The sequence below is a fragment of the Rhinopithecus roxellana genome, chromosome 13 (genome assembly GCF_007565055.1).
Source record: "Rhinopithecus roxellana isolate Shanxi Qingling chromosome 13, ASM756505v1, whole genome shotgun sequence".
NCBI lineage: Eukaryota > Metazoa > Chordata > Mammalia > Primates > Cercopithecidae > Rhinopithecus > Rhinopithecus roxellana.
Genome location: NC_044561.1, coordinates 43,367,667 through 43,385,180, shown reverse-complemented (window position 1 = coordinate 43,385,180; position 17,514 = coordinate 43,367,667). Strand labels below are relative to the sequence as shown.

Sequence of the window (17,514 nt, the reverse complement as noted above, 5' to 3'; positions counted from 1 at the left end):
AGAAGCAGGAAAACACAGTTCATAATAGGGAGCAAAATCAATCAATTGGAACTTAGTAAGAAATGGCATAGATGATAGAATGAACAGGCAGGATATCAAGATATTTGTTATAACTGTATTCTACTCAGGATGCCAGAGAAAATGTTAAACATGTTAAATAGAGACACAGAAGATATTAAAGATCTAAATCAAGTTTTTAGAGATAAAAATTGTAATATGTGAGATGAAAAATATACTGGATTGTTGTAAGAGCAGATTATAAACTGCAGAAAAACAGACTAATGAATTTAAAAAAAAAAAAAACAGAACCATATTCTATAACAATAGAAACCATCCAAAATGTAGCACAGAGGAAAAAAAACCGAAAAAAAAAGAGAGAGCACATCAGTAAACTGTGGACAACATCAAGCTGCTAACTCATGTAATCAGAGTCCTCAGAAGGAAGAAGGGATTGTAAGGCAAAAAAATTTGAAAAAACAAACCAAAATTTTTGAAATTTGATGAAACTATAAACGCACAGATCCAAGAAGCCCAAAGGACCCCAAACACAAGACACGTGACATAGATTTTAATACTGAACTGCTGAAAACCAGTGATAAAGAGAAAATTTCTTAAGAGCAAGGAGAGAGAAAAAAGAAATATTATGTACAAACGAATAAAAATCAGGATTATCGATGATTTCCTGTTGGAAGCAATGCAAACTAGAAGACAATAGAGTAACATCTTTAAAATACTGGCGGTAGGAAAAGCCCTGTCAACCTAGAACTCCATACCCAGCAAAACTATCTGAAAAATGAAGAAGAAGTAAAGATGTTTTCAGTCATATACAAGCTGAGAGAACTCATCACAGATTTTCACAGAAGAAAGTTCTTCAAGCAGAAGAAAAAGGACTTCAGAAGGAAACTTGAATCTACACAAAAGAATGATGAACACCAGAAACGGGAACTATGTAGTAGTTACAACATCTTTACTTTTAATTTCAAATATTTAAAAAGATAATTAACCAATTAAAGCAAAAATTATAACAATGTGCTGGGTGGCTTATCATATAGGCATAGGTAAAATGTATGACAATAGCACAAAGGACCGAAGGCCAGAAATGGAAGTCTATTGTTGTAAGGCTCTTAGGCTATATGAAGTGGTAGACTGTGGTCAGTTAAAAAATTTACACTACATATCCTAAAGCAACCACTAAAATTTCACAATATAGAGTTATAGCTAATAAACTAGCCAGGGAGATATAAAGAAATAGAAAATAATCCAAAAGAAGGCAGCAAAAAAGGAAAAAAGGGAAAAAATGGAACAAATGAGACAAAAAGAAAAATAGTTTTCTTTCTTGTGTTACTGGTTAAACACAGACGTATCAATCATACATTAAATATAAATAGTCTAAATCAGCATTTGGCAAACTTTCTCCGTAAAGGGACAGACAGTAAATATGTTAAGCTTTTTAGGTTAGCTTCTTTTTGATTTTTTTCAGCCCTTTAAAAATTTAAAAACTAGTCTTACCTCACAGGTCATACAGAAACAAGCTACATGCCGGATTCAGCCTACAGACAGTTGTTTGTTGATCTCTGGCCTAAACATCACAACTAAAAAACAGAGACTGCTAAATTAGATAAAAAGCAAGATTCAAGTATATTCTCCATACAGGAAACTCGCTTTTAATGTAAAGATCCAAAATGTTAAAACTAAACAGATGGAAAAAAACTATCATATTAATGCTTATCAAAAGAAATCCAGAGTGGCTATATTATTAGAGTAGATACAGATAAAAAAATTACTAGAGATAAATATAGTAGTTTCATAATGATAAACTGTTCCCTTCATAAATAGGACATACAATTCCTAATGTTTTTGTACCTAATAACAGTGTTTCAAAATACATGAAACAAGATTGATGAAAATGAAAAGAGAAATAGACAAATCCACAAATACAGAGATTCCACAATCCCTTTCTCAATAATACAGCAAGTAGACAGAAAATAAGTAATGATATAGAATACCTAAACAACACTATCAACTAACTTGATCTAACTCTTACAAAATAATCCACCCATAATAGTAGAAGAATATACATTGTTTTCAAGAGCACAAGAAATATTTATTGTGATAGACTATATTCTGGACGATGAAACAAGTTTCAATAAATTTCAAAAGATTCAATTCATAAAAACTCTATTTCCTGCCCGCACTGAGGTTAAATTAGAAGTCAATAACAGAAGCTTCTGGAAAAATCCCTAATTATTTGGGAACTAAATAACACATTTGTGGCCCTGTGTAGCGGTGGCTCATGCCTGTAATCCCAGCACTTTAGGCGACTGTGGTAGGAGGATCACTTGAGGCCAGGAGATGGGGGCTGCAGTGAACTGTGCTCACACTTCTGTACTCCAGTCTGGTGACAGAGCGAGACCCCATCTCTATAATATTAATATATATATATATTTAATAACATTTCTAAAAGTACAAAACTTCTAGAAAGAAACACAGGAGGAAATCTTTGTGTCCTGGGGTTAGGTGAAAAATTTCTTAGCTATAATACCCAAAAGCACAATTTGTCAAAGGAAAAAAAATGGATTTTATCAAAATCAAGTAAGAACTTCTCTTTAATAGAAAATATTAACAAACTAAAAAGACTTGGCAAAATATTTGCAAGCCAAATTTCTGATAAAGGACTTGTATTTTTTTTTTTGAGATGGAGTCTTGCTCTGTCGCCCAGGCTGGAGTAGTGGTTCGATCTCGGCTCACTGCAAGCTCTGCCTCCCGGGTTCCCGCCATTCTCCTGCCTCAGCCTCCCGAGTAGCTGGGACTACAGGCGCTGCCACCTCGCCCGGCTAATTTTTTGTATTTTTAGTAGAGATCAGGTTTCACCATGGTCTCGATCTCCTGAACTTGTGATCCGCCTGCCTCAGCCTCCCAAAGTGCTGAGATTACAGGCATGAACCACCGCATCTGACCCAGACTTGTATTCTTAATATATAACTAACTCTGAGGACTCAATGAGAAAACAAACAACCCTATACAAAAATGGGCAAGAACATTTGAAAAGACACTTCATTTACAAAGATGCATGAATGGCAAAAAAGCACATGAAAAGATGTTCAGGATCATTAGTCATTAGGGAAATGCAAATGAAAACCACAACGAGACCACTAAGTATTAATGCCTATTAAAATGAAAATACTGGCCATACCAAATGTTGGTGAGGATGTTTAACAACAGGAACTTTCATACGCTGCTGGCAGAAATGTGACATAATACAGCCAACTTTGAAAATGAGTTTGGCAGCTTTTTAAGAAGTGAAACATACGTGTTATATAACTCAACCATTCCATTCCTAGGTGTTTATCCAGGAGAAATAAGCAATATATATGTCCAAGGACTTGCATGCTACTGTTGATAGCAGCTTTATTTATGATTGCCAAAAAACCCAAAACTTGGCAACAATCCAAAAGTTTATCAACAGGTGTATGGGGATAAAGAAATTGTAATGCCTAATTGACCTGCAATAAAAATGAACTATTGAACATGAAACATTCTAGATGAACCTAAAAATAATTTTATTGTGTGAAAGCAGTCAGACAAAATGGAATACATACTGTATGATTTCGTTTATATAAAATTCTAACAAATGCAAACTAGTCTACAGTGACAGAAGGCAGGTCAGTGGTTTCCTGGGAATGGCATGGGGTCCATAGGACCTGGGAGGCAGGGAAAACAGCTCAATGCATATGATCACTACCTTGTTTGTGGTGATGGTTTCAAAGGTAAGCACATATGTCACACTTACCAAACTGTATCCTTTCAACATGAACTGTTTATTTTACACCAATTATATCCCAACAAAACTGTTTTAAAAAGTCAAAAGAATAAGATAATCAAAGCATGTCAAAGAATAACACATCTGATATAATCTCATAGAGATTAGAAAAAAAAAAAAAAACCAAGGCCGGGCACAGTGGCTCATGCCTGTAATCCCAGCACTTTGGGAGGCCGAGGCAGGTAGATCACCTGAGGTCAGGAGTTCAAGACCAGCCTATGGAGAAACCCCATCTCTACTAAAAATACAAAATTAGCTAGGCGTGGTGACACATGCCTGTAATCCCAGCTACTCAGGAGGCTGAGGCAGGAGAATCGCTTGAACCCAGGAGGCAGAGATTGCGGTAAACTGAGATCACGCCATTGCAATTCAGCCTGAGCAACAAGAGCAAAGCTCCATCTCAAAAAAAAGGAGAAGAGATGAGGAGAAAAACAAACCAACCTCAGTCACGCTGACTACATGGACATTATTTTAGTACTGTTCTTCCAGTCAAATGCCTGAGTTCATACCCATTTTTTCATATGTGCTGTGTGTGGTGTGTGTAATAAAAAATGCAAAAAACCCCCAATAAAATTAATTTTCTTCAATGCACATGTATTATTCTTTACTTTTTTGAGATAGGGCCTGGCTGTGTTGCCCAGGCTGGAATGCAGTGGCTATTTATAGGCACGATAGTAGCACACTGCAGCCTCAAACTCCTGAGCTCAAGCCATCCTCCCACCACCTCAGCCTCCCAAGTAGACATGTATCACTTTTATAATTAGAAGTCATGGATTTTGTTTTTAAGTTTTTGAAACACAGCACCCGTTTAAGATGGTCAGACATAAAGCATTACCTGGGAACAACTGTATTCGCATATTTGCTAGCTAGCTGCTTAGAATTAAAGGAAAGCTGAATTAAAATTCCTTCTGGGGGCTTTTTCCAGGAATGCCATTCACTGCATGGTCTCTACATTGATGACTTACACTACTAATTCTATGGTTTTAAAGCAGATTCTAAAGTTTTATACTGGATTGATTTATGAGAGGCCATTGTATGCACTGGGTGAGAGCATGACCCTAGGGTCAGGCTTCTGGGGTTCCAATCCTAGCTCCCACGTACAAGCTGTGTGATCTAAGTTACTTATTTGCCCCCGTTTTGTCATCTATAAAATGAAGGTAATAACAGCCCCTACAAGTCAGTCTTGTAAGAACAATCCAGTTAATAGATGTTAAGCACTTAGTACAGTCCTGGGCTAAGATCAGTGCTACATAAATGTCCGCTGTTACTAAATTGTTATTTTTAATTTTTCATCAATGTCTCGGGTTACAATTTTAATTGTGTATTTTCTTTCAAAAGTCAGGATCTGGTTGATAATGAGTGCCTGTGGAAGATCTATAATTTTACCAAGGATAAAAATTATAATGGTCAGGTCTTTTTCCCTATAGCATACAAAATAATGAGAACTGTCCCACCACACTGATTCTCTGGTACTGAGATGCTTTCTGAGTGGCATGGTTTACTTAGAAGAACATTCTGGAGTTTCAGGACAGAGGTTCTGGACTCAGAGCCAGATTTTTTTTTTCTGCAACCACGTGAAAGCTATATCTGGGGCCCTCAGTGTTCTCTTCTGTAAAATGAGGAAACACAGCTGCCTGATCTATACCTTTGAGGACCCCTGGCTTTGGTATCTGTTGATTGTAGTCTAAGTAGATGGCAGAAGAGTGTCTCTGAAACTCTGCTCTTAACAGCTAGCTTTCCTATTTTTAAACATGAGCATGTACCAGATGATCCACTTTCAACCTGCAGCAAGAAAAATTCACAGTGAAATGGCTGCCATAATCCATCATGTGCCTGAAGTTGTACAAGCTGAGATCTATACAGCTCTTGGGTGCTAAATGTCTCAATCTATAAAAAGAGATGGGTGGTATTTCATAAGCTTTGGATACATTAAAATAACAGAGAGTTGTCAATTTTAACACTCTATTATTTTCGTAGCCATAGGACACTTGGCCCAGCAACACAGAGGCGGTTGAAAGTGCTCCAGTCCCTAGTATCTGTGTCAGATATGAGACGATGGCCAGAGCCATAACACACCCTGACCTCCAGCCAATCTGACTGCAGTAATGATTCTCAGCAGGGGTGGGAGTGGGCTGAGGAGAGGCAGGGGCAGCATAAGAGAAGCATCTGGGGAACTTTTTCCAAAATACCCATCACCTTCCCACCCACCACCAACCTGCTGTGCCCTGGCTGGAAAAGGCCTGAGGATGTCGACCAGATGTATTTTGAAAAAGCTCCCCAAGAGATTCTAATCAAGCAGCTCCCACTCACTGCTCCCCCAATCCCAACCCTTAGGCTAAGTGTCATCTGACAAACACAAATGACCATGAAAACTAAGATTTAAAAAAAAGAAAAACACTGCGAGAGAAGGGCAGCCCCCAAAGATTTGGGGTCCTCAAACAGTGGCTGGTGTGAAGGTAGAACCTCTTCTGGTTGCAATACAGAGAAATGAGGATAAAATATAACTTTTTAACTCTATAGCTAAGCCCAGAAGTAAGAGACATTTCTCAACCAGAAGTGGGCCCTAGGGCTGGGGTTCCCATGAATAGGAGGGGCGAGAGACTTGACCCTGGGCACCAAAAGATGCCTGTGCAAGCGTTGCCCATTGGTAAAGGAGCTGGGAAATTCTACCGACAAGGAAGCCTGGCTCAGCTCATGGGCTAAGAGGTTGGGGGAGGAGGGCAAGAAACTCTCCCATGAGAAATGGAGCCCCTAAATCTCCACCTCAAACATGGCTGGCATCTAAATTCTCAAACCTGGTATACAAATCCTAAGGTTCTCATGGTTTGAGGAAACTCAACAGAAACAAATGCAAAATTGCTTTATAGCAACACTTTACAGCCCAAGGCACACTGAACTCTCTTGGAAGAAAAAGTGTGCTCCCTCTAAATAGAAGCTTACAACAAAAAATTGCAAAGCAAATGAGAAAAAAGCCCCTATGAGAGAGTAGCCAGCAGACACAAAAACAAGATAAACTCCCCATCAGTGATGGAAAAATAGAACAATGTGCACAAGATTATACCATAGCTGTGTTTAAAGTGACTAAAAACTCATTAAAATACAATTTTTTTTTTCTAAACAGGATGGCTCAAAAGTTCATAAAAGAAAAAATTAAGAAAGAAGAGTTGGAAAGTTCTGAAAAAGAATAATTAAATTACTGGTATGCAGTAATTTTAGGATTTAAAGTAAAAAAAAAAAAAAGAGATAAATTATTTGATAAATGTTATAACAATGGAGTAGTCATCCTGGAGGAAAGAAGTTTAATCCACACATTCTATGCCAAGTTAAATCAAACATGAAAGTACCTGAATAAGTCACAGAGCACTTTTAGTGAGGAAAACCATTTAAAAGGTAACAGTAGTCCCAAACCCTTAAAGCAAAATAGCAAATTATTTAAATATACAAAGTAAACATTTTTTACGCTAAAACATGTCATAAGCAAATTTTTTTTTTTTTTTTTTTTTTTTTTTTTTTTTTTTTGAGACAGAGTCTCGCTCTGTCGCCCAGGCTGGAGTGCAGTGGCCGGATCTCAGCTCACTGCAAGCTCCGCCTCCCGGGTTTACGCCATTCTCCTGCCTCAGCCTCCCGAGTAGCTGGGACTACAGGCACCGCCACCTCCCCTGGCTAGTTTTTTTGTATTTTTTAGTAGAGACGGGGTTTCACTGTGTTAGCTAGGATGGTCTCAATCTCCTGACCTTGTGATCCGCCCGTCTCGGCCTCCCAAAGTGCTGGGATTACAGGCTTGAGCCACCGTGCCCAGCCAGCAAAGTTTTAAAAATTTACAATTCAGACAGAAAGTATAGGTTCTTTTTCCTCCAAGCACATCGTTAATTACTCCATTACATAAAGAGTTCCTACAAATTAATACAAAAAAAGAATCCAACAGAAAACAATAGGCAAAGATATGAGTGGGTAGTTCATAGAAAAGGACAAACAATGACCTTAGTCATTGAAAAGAAACTCAATCTCACTCATAGAAAGTGACACAAATTAAAACTACACTGAGATCATTTTTCATCTGTCAGATGAGCAAAATTTCCAAGTTTGGTAACACCAGGTTGGTGGGCTGACTGGAGAAACAGGTCATCATCTACATTACGAGAGAAGGTATGGCCAGGTATCAACGAATATAAGCTCTACGGAAGGTAACAAAGTGATATTCATTAAAATTATAAATATTTATATCCTTTAACTCTGCAATTCTAATTTAACCTAGATGTATACTTCCATATATGCGAATAATATGTATATATGGTGTTCACTGCAGTATTATTTGTAACAACAAAGGACTTAACCTAAATGCCTATCAATAATGAACTGGTTAAATAAATTAGGCACACCCATATAATAGACTATGAGGTATGATTACCTCTGAGGGAGAGGGACTATGCACTATATTGTACCTTCTGAATATTACCTAGCCTTTTAAATTAAATAAAAACTAAAACGAAGATAAAGGAAATCCAAGCCACAATAAAACTGTTACAAAACATTATAGAAAAGTTAACTGGCATATTTGTTTGTTTATTTAGAGTCAGCCTGTCTCCCAGGCTGGAGTGCAGTGGCGTGATCATGGCTCTCTGCAGTCTTGACCTCCTGGGCTCAAGTGATCTTCCTGCCTCGGCTTCTTGTGTAGCTGGAACCATAGGTATGCTCCACCATGCTTGGCTAACCTTTTGATTTTTTGTATACAGGGTCTTACTTTGTTGTTGATATGGTTTGGCTCTGTGTCCCCATCCAAATCTCATGTTGAATTGGGATCCCAGGTGTTGGAGGTGGGGCCTGGTGGGAGGTGACTGGATCATGGGGGTGGTTTCTAATGGTTTAACACCACCCCCCAGTATTGTCTCATGATAGAGTTCTCTCAAGATATGGTTGTGCACCATCCCCTTCTCTCTCTCTCTCCACCCCCTGCTCTGGCCATGTGAAGACTGTGCCTGCTTCCCTTTCTTCTTCGGCCACAATTGTAAGTTTCCTGAGGCCTCCCAAGAAAAAGTCTGCACAGCCTGCAGAACCATGAGCTGGTTAAACCTCTTTTCTTTTTTTTTTTTTTTTTTTTTTTTTATTATACTTTAAGTTCTAGGGTACATGTGCATAACGTGCAGGTTTGTTACATATGTATACTTATGCCATGTTGGTGTGCTGCACCCATCAACTCGTCAGCACCCATCAATTCATCATTTATATCATGTATAACTCCCCAATGCAATCCCTCCCTCCTCCCCCCTTCCCCCTCCCCATGATAGGCCCCAGTGCGTGATGTTCCCCTTCCCGAGTCCAAGTGATCTCATTGTTCAGTTCCCACCTATGAGTGAGAACATGCGGTGTTTGGTTTTCTCTTCTTGTGATAGTTTGCTAAGAATGATGGTTTCCAGCTGCATCCATGTCCCTACAAAGGACGCAAACTCATCCTTTTTTATGGCTGCATAGTATTCCATGGTGTATATGTGCCACATTTTCTTAATCCAGTCTGTCACAGATGGACATTTGGGTTGATTCCAAGTCTTTGCTATTGTGAATAGTGCCGCAATAAACATACGTGTACATGTGTCTTTGTAGTAGACTAATTTATAATCCTTTGGGTATATACCCAGTAGTGGGATGGCTGGGTCATATGGTACATCTAGTTCTAGATCCTTGAGGAATTGCCATACTGTTTTCCATAATGGTTGAACTAGTTTACAATCCCACCAACAGTGTAAAAGTGTTCCTATTTCTCCACATCCTCTCCAACACCTGTTGTTTCCTGACTTCTTAATGATTGCCATTCTAACAGGTGTGAGATGGTATCTCATTAACCCTAACCCTAACCCTAAACCTCTTTTCTTAATCAATTACCCAGTCCCAGGTATGTCTTTATAGCAGCGTGGGAATGAACTAACACAGTTGCCCAGGCTGGTCTTGAACTTCTGAACTCAAGTGATCCTCCTGCCTCGGCCTCCTAAAATTCTGGGATTACAGGTATGAGCCACTGTGCCCGGCTATGGTATATTTGGAAAAGTACGAGATGTAATTTCTAGAAATGAAAAATACAGTCATTGAAATGAAAAAAAAACTGAAAAGAAAAAAAAGACCCCCAAAACCAAACACAATTAAAGAATCCAAAAATAATAAAAATAATAAAAAGTATTAAAAAATCTCACTGAATAGGTTAAATAGTAGATTGAACATAGCTGAACAGAGAATTAGGCCAATATAAAATGTATCTGAAGAAATTACACAGAATACAGCAAAGATAGAAAGGAAAACATAAATGAAGGATCAAGCGACCTGAAATAAATAATGAGAAATCTCACTACTTGATATGAGAGATCCAGAAGAAGAGACTAGAAAGAATGTGCATGAAGCAATAGTGGAAGAGGTAACAGCTGAGAATTCTCTAAGATTGATGACAAAAGACATGAGTTGTCAGATTGAGAGAACGTAAAGGGGATAGCACGATGGGAAAATATGCTATACCTAGACACATCATGGTGAAACTTCAGAACACTATTCAGAACACTAGAAATTTAAAACAAAAGCAGTCTTACCAGTAACTAAGGAGAAGCAACAGATTACCCATAAAGGTACAACAATTAAGACCAACTAGGGTCTTTTCTTCAGCAATCATCATGGCCAGAGGACAATGAAACTGAATCTTCAAAACACTAAGGGAACACGGGCAATCTAGAATTCCATGTATAGCTAAATTGTGATGCAGAATTGAGGCAAAATAAAATTTACCTTTCATAGTTTTTAATAAAAGACGTCCAAAAGCACATTCTTCAGCAGAAAGAAAATTGCTGTGCGGTGTTCCACTGAATGGCAAGTCAACAATTGTTTACCTGTTTTCCTTTGGTTGACTTTTGGGATGTTTCTATTTTTATAAAAGTGATGGTTTTATGTATTTATGTAACTACTGAAGTTTGTATTACTTTAGTTATTTTATGTGTAAAGCTGTTGTGAACTGTCTAGTTATGTCTCAGTACACTTACACATTCATTTCTCCTTTGCATACACCTAAGAGTGACAACTGCTGGATTATAGAGTAGGCATATGCTTAATGTTGAATGTTGATTATAGAGTAGGCATATGTTTAATGTGGAAACGGTCAAAAAGCTTTTCTATTCATACTGAATACTTTTCAGAAACTGGGAATCCCTAAATTTAGGATTGAGAAGGAAATTCCACAAACTTATCCTATGCATAATGCTCCATGGTACGAAATGAGAAATATTTCCTTTAAATTAAGAAAAAAGACAAAAATGTCCATTATCACCATTTGAATTCAATATTATCTCAGAGGGCATCACAAAAAATATAAATAAAAGATATGAAGATTACAAGTGATTTAAAATATATTATTTGCAGATTATATGGCTGTTTTAATAGAAAATCCTAATTACTCTAAAAACCATTTCTAAAAAGGAGAACTTAGCAATGTGGCTGGATATAAGATTAATACATAAAAACTGCATACCCACATTCCCAACAACCCACAAGAAAATGCAATGTAAAATAATCTCATTTGTGGTAAGAACTAAGAGGTACATAGGAATAAGTCTATGTGTGAATCTTTCTGGACAAAATTACAAAACACTGCAGTAGGACATAAAAGAAGACTTAAACAAATGAAAAGATAGGGTACATTCATAGGGGAAACTTGATATGGTGAAGATTTGGTTTCTTCTCAAGTTAATTCTATAAGTTCAATGCAGTTCTAATACAAATCCCAACAGCGTTTTTCAGGGGTCTCAACAAGCTGAATAAAAGGGCAAAAGTAGCTAAGAGAACTCCAAAGAAGAATAAGAAGGGTCAAGTCCCTGCCAGATATTGTCCTATAACTAAAAAAAAATAATAATAAAACTATATAGCTTAGCCCAGGGATAGACAACTTGACCAGTGGAATGGAACAGAATGCTCAGAAGTAGGCTCAGGCATAAATGGGGACTTGGTACATGACAAAGATGCTATTAAAATTCATTAGATACCTTGCAAAAAACATTTAACTGAAGTCTAATTAAGACTCTAGACTTAAGTTCAAGGAAATATGAAGTAAAATCAATGCAGTATATCATTAGGAAACAGATAAAACTGAGTATGATACATTCTATAAGAGAACTGGCCTTCCGAAACAAAATAAAAAGTAAAACAGTTAATGAAAACATTTTGGGGATACCTGGGGAAATCTGCATGTGGCCGACACAGTCATGATATTTAGCAAATACTATTAATTTTTTAGGTGTGATTATGGTATTGTGGTTATATAGGAGGATGTCTTTCTTTTTAAGATGCATAATGAAATATTTAGGGATGAAAGTCATGATATCTGCAACTTATTTGCAAATGGTTCAGCAAAAGCCACATACTCACCTGTACACACATACTGATATATGGCAAAATGTTAAAAATTACTAAATCTAGATGGTTGGTATGCAGAACAGCATGGTATTGTTTTTAGTCTTTTCTGTATATAAATTTTTTTCATAAAAAATTTGAAAAATCAGAGGGGAAAACATTATATATTCAATAAGGATGGTGAGAAAATGGAATGTCCTTATAAAAATTAATTTCTTAATTCACATTTTGGAAGAAAATAAGAAAAAAATACAATATCTTTAGAAGAAAAAAATCCCTATTTTGTTGGATTAAGGAAGTATTTCTTAAATAAGGCACATGGCATAATTCATGAGATAAATACTGGTAAATCTGATTTCACTAAATTAAAGATACATATAAATAAAAGGCACCAAAACAAAGTAAAAAGAAAAGTCAGGGAGACTAGTTAGTATAACTCAGAAAAATTAATATCTCAGAAATATAAGGAACTCACGTCTATCAGTAAAAAATACGGGCAGAAAAATGTGCGCACTCTATTAGAAAAATTCACCCTCAAAGAAGCTCAAACATCCCAAAAACATATCCAAAGTTGTGTGATCTTGAAAGTAATCAACTAAAATGTGACACTATTGCACATACATGGATTAGCAAAAACACAAAGACAGAACAAATACAGTAATGCTTTTAAGAAATGGAAATTCTCATATAATGCTGATGTTCCAGCTACTTTAAAGACAAATTTGACCATAGCCAATAACACTGAAGAGTTACATATTAAATCATTTAGAAATTCCATATCTAGATGATCTCATTCACCTACACAAAGATGTTCACTGCAGTACTGTTTATAATTGCCAATACATAAATAATTCAAATGTTAATTAAGACAAAAATGGGTAATCTGGGTACATTCATAAACTGAGATACTACGCAGTCAAAACAAATAACCTAGAAGTCATATCAATATGGAAAATCTATAAAATGTAATGTCAAACAATAAAGTCAAGTTGACAAAGAATACACACTACCACAGCATTCCTATAAATTAAAAAAAAAAAAAAAACCAAACAAACAAATCAACCAACCTAGGCTTTGTGAAGTATATGGTAGGACGTTTCCAAGATGACTGCGAATGACCCCTGCCTCCTTGCATTTACCTGTGTCGTCCCCTCCCACATCATATCAGGGTCATTCTGTGTGACCAACAGAGTGGGGTAGAAGTAAGAACACGCTGCTTCCAAGATTAGGTGATGAAAACCTGGGGTTTCTGTCCTGGGTGCTCTGTCATGCTCTCTTGGATCACTTGCTCAGGGTTGACCAGAGGACATCAGGCAGTCCTGGGGTGAGGTACAAATGGTGAGGGAAGCGTGGCTCCTGCCACCACGACAGTGAGCTTGGAACCAGCTCCTTCAATAGACTTCAGACAGCTGCAGCCTCATGAGCAATGGTGGGCCAGAGACACCTAGCTAAGCCCCTCATCAATTCCTGGCCCTCAGAAACTCCATGAGATGGCCAGGCATGGTGGCTGACGCCTGTAATCCCAGCACTTTGAGACGGCAAGGTGGGAGGATCGCTTGAGCCCAAGGGTTCAAGACCAGCCTGGGGAACATGCCGAAACCCCACCTCTACAGCAAATACCAACAATGTTCTGGGCATGGTGACACATGCCTGTAGTCCCAGGTACTTGGGAGGCTGAGGTGGGAGGATCGCTTGAGCCTGGGAGAAGGTTGCACTGAGCCAAGATCATGCCACTGCACTCCACCCTGGTAACAGAGTGAGATCCTGTCTTTTAAAAACAAAACAAAAAACAAAGCCAGGCTGGGTGTGGTGGCAAATGCTTGTAAACCTAGCACTTTGGGAGGCCATGGTGGGGCGGTCGATCACTTGAGCCTGGGAGCTGGAGACCAGCCTGGTCAACATGGCAAAACCTTCTCTACAGAAAACACAAAAAATTATCTGGGGCAGTGGTGCACACCTGTAGTCCCAGCTACTCAGGAGGTTGAGGTCAGAGGATCACCTGAACCAGGGAGGTTGAGGCTAAAGTGAGCCCTGATCATGCCATTGCACTATACTCTAGTCTGAGTGACAGAGCAAGACCCTGTCTCAAAAAAAAAAAAAAAAAAAGAAAGAAAGAAAGAAAAGAAAAGAAAGAAACTGCAGAATGTGATAGAGAGTTGTGACACTGGGGCTAAGTTGTTACATAGCAACAGCTAATAAATACAAGGTGTTCATGCCCATCTAGTAAAATTATAAATATATAGTAATTCAGATAAGAATATACACTAATCTCAGGATAATGAGTAATGCTGGGGAAGGGGGTGGGGTGAGACTTTAGCTATACTTGGTTTTTTATGTCTAAGACAAATTTTAAAGAAAATGTGACAAAATATTAAATCTAGATATTCCATAAATGCACATATAGTATATGACTTTCTGTAACTTAAGGTTTTTTTGTTACTTAGACATTTCATAATGAAAAATAAACACTTAAAAAAAGAAAGGCAGTATAGTTATTCCATTTATTAGGGTTCTATTGAGCACTGTCTGGGGCCTTTAATTGCAGCCCTGAGGAAAGTAATTACTTTAATGGCTAAACAATCCACATGGAAGAGGAGACACATATAAGCGTATTTTCCCACGGCTGGTAAAATCTAACATTTAAGTACCAAAACGTCAAATACATTTTTTAAAAAGGAAGAAAAAGTGTATATAAGAGCATCTAGCAAATAACTCACAGTGAAATTCAGGGAAAAAAAGTTGCCCTGCCTAGAGACTCCTAATATTACACCCTTTCCAACAGTAATTCACTTAGTAAACAAATGGTTATTAGACTCTGCAGTATTAAGTGGACATTCTAACAGCTGTTGCCATAGTAGCCTTTACTTTAATGATATTTAACGAGAGAACAGAAATTGTGGGCAAAATTGCCTAAGTTCTTAGATTCCCTTGGTTAAAAAGAAGTAGAATAGTCACAGTTAGGAAATTCAGTGATATTTCAGTCCTGCTTGCTGCCACAGAGAAAGGTCTCACTCAGTGATAACTGAACAGGCTGAAAGAGTTATTGCACATGCAAAAGGTAAACATTTACTCAGAGCAAAGATAAAAAACATGACAATGGGAAGGGTTCCAAGTCTGCTCACAAATGCAAAGTGAGATACGTTAGCGTGGATATTTATGAAGACATGTTACGATGTGTCACATACATACACTGGTTGGGATGATTTTATTTATACAGAATATGAATTGGCCTAATAGTCTCTGTGCAATCTTTCCTTTTAATATTTCTATTCTCTCAATTGTTACTTTACTTTTCTGAAATGCCACTCTGCTAAAGCCAGTTAATGAAGCATCCCTTATTTGCTTTATTTACCAGGAGTCCTGTTTTAAGACCATGTTTTAGGTATTAAAAAATAGTAACTGAAATCTCTCCTGACCAGAATAATTCAGCTGTGATCACTTGGCATCTGGCCTGTGCGCCTCATCCTGGCAGCTCTACACATGGATTGAGATCAGAGTGAAGGTCTGAGTTGAGGCTCCCAGGATGGCCCAACACTCTCACCTGTCCTCCAATAGTATCTCATATCCATCAAATTCCTACAAAACCCCCTTTCCTTCAACCACATGGTAATCTTGTATTTCTGTATCGATTCCTACGTTTTCTTCTATTCTACCTCCTTGTCATCGATTCTTGTTTGACCTCACACTTAATTTTTCTCCCCCTTTCACATATCACCAGCACAACTTTGGAATTCCATTCTGCTCCTGACTTCAAATCCAATGTACCAGTTTTTTTTTTTCCAGTCCCTTGACATCTTATTTTGAAAGGCTGCAATTCTCCTGGCCACTTTTCTGATTCAGGCTCTTCCTCCACTTGTCTCCAGCAATTCAATCTCATGCCCACTTCTGTGATTTGCCTCTGCCTCACAGGCTTGGACTGTCAGTCAGAAACACCTAATCCTCCCATTAAGCTGTGTGCGGTGTGAGCACTCCGTTTCAAGCAAACTGTGAAATCTGAAGACATTTTCAAGCTTATGGGGTTTATCCATCCTCTTGACTTTCTCATGCTCTCCTGGTTTCTCTGAAGACCTGCCAACCCTCCAGCTAGACTGCAGAGTCATGCTGCGGGCCGCCCTCACACATCTTTCAAAGGAATCCCATGACAAACAGGGGCTCCTTGGTCTCATTATGTTAGGATTTCAAGAAATCGCAGTGATAGGTGTTCATTTCCTATTTCAAAATGAGGACAGCTTTAAGGACAAATTAATGTACACAGCTTATATGTGAAATTTCTCCCTTACTCATTTTGCTTTAACTGTCGAAAAATTGCAATTCAACTCCAAAGCTCCATGGCGTATTTTTACTCCTAGTGACTATCAGGACTCACACTCAGTAAGCATTTCCCATGTGCCAAGCACTGAAGTTTCACACGGATGATGTCATTTAATTCTCTCAGCAATCCCATGATCCATTTTATTGAGAAGACTTTGATCACTGGTGATAGGAATGAGTGAAACAATTCAATAGTAATTGATTTGCCATCAAGAACTGCTTCCAAGTCAGGACATTTACATAAAGGATCTTGTTGGGGATCCCTGTTCACTGCTAGAATCGCTCACCTGCACAGGGGCTCGCTGCGAAGCCCACCCTCTTCCGGGCTCTGTCGAAGATGACGTAGAAGCCCTCCATCACCGTGGCACCAATCACCAGCGCATTTGTGGAAGGGGAAATGCCGAATCGGTAACATTCATAATTCAGGCCGGCCCCCATCATGGGCTGAATGTAAAGCTGTTTGTCGGAGAGGAGAGAGCAAACCAACAAGAAAAAGCACAAATCAGGCAACATCACAAAACTGCTGAGGTCACACTCATGCTCAGGACCCTCCCAGGTGCTGGGGGAAGTCACGGGGAAAGAAAGATGATCTCATCCCTGCCATCCAGGAGGAGAGAAGATCAAAAAGCATGGTGATCAGTATTATTGATCAGTGACAGAGCAGATGACTGGTATGCATCCCCTGGAATTCCACACAGGTGCACATGCCCAGAAGACGTCTGTCTATCTGTCTGCTGACGAAAAGAGTCAAACTCTGTAAAATATTTTGAAGGGATTTATTCTGAGCCAAGTGTGAATGACCATGGCCCCCCATGAGACAGCCTCAACAGGTCCTGAAAACATGTGCCCAAGGTGGTTGGTTTTATACAATTTTGAGACACATGAGACATCAAACACTTTTAAGATGTACATTGGTTTGGTTCAGAAAGGCAGGACAAGTCAAAGTAGGGCTTCCAGGTTAGAGGTAAATTTAAAAATTTCCTGGTTGATAATTGGTTGAGTTTATC

At 38.3% G+C, this 17,514-nt stretch overlaps 1 protein-coding gene across 2 annotated transcripts in view; it reads right to left on the bottom strand.

Moving 5' to 3' along the window:
* BACE2 (beta-secretase 2) overlaps positions 1–17,514 on the bottom strand; it is a 116,322-nt gene that overhangs the window by 9,027 nt on the left and 89,781 nt on the right. For both annotated transcript variants that reach the window (XM_010354518.2, XM_010354519.2), the window contains one exon: positions 16,795–16,963. In XM_010354518.2, coding sequence (XP_010352820.1) covers positions 16,795–16,963 — 169 coding nt within the window. The remainder of the gene's footprint in view (positions 1–16,794; positions 16,964–17,514) is intronic.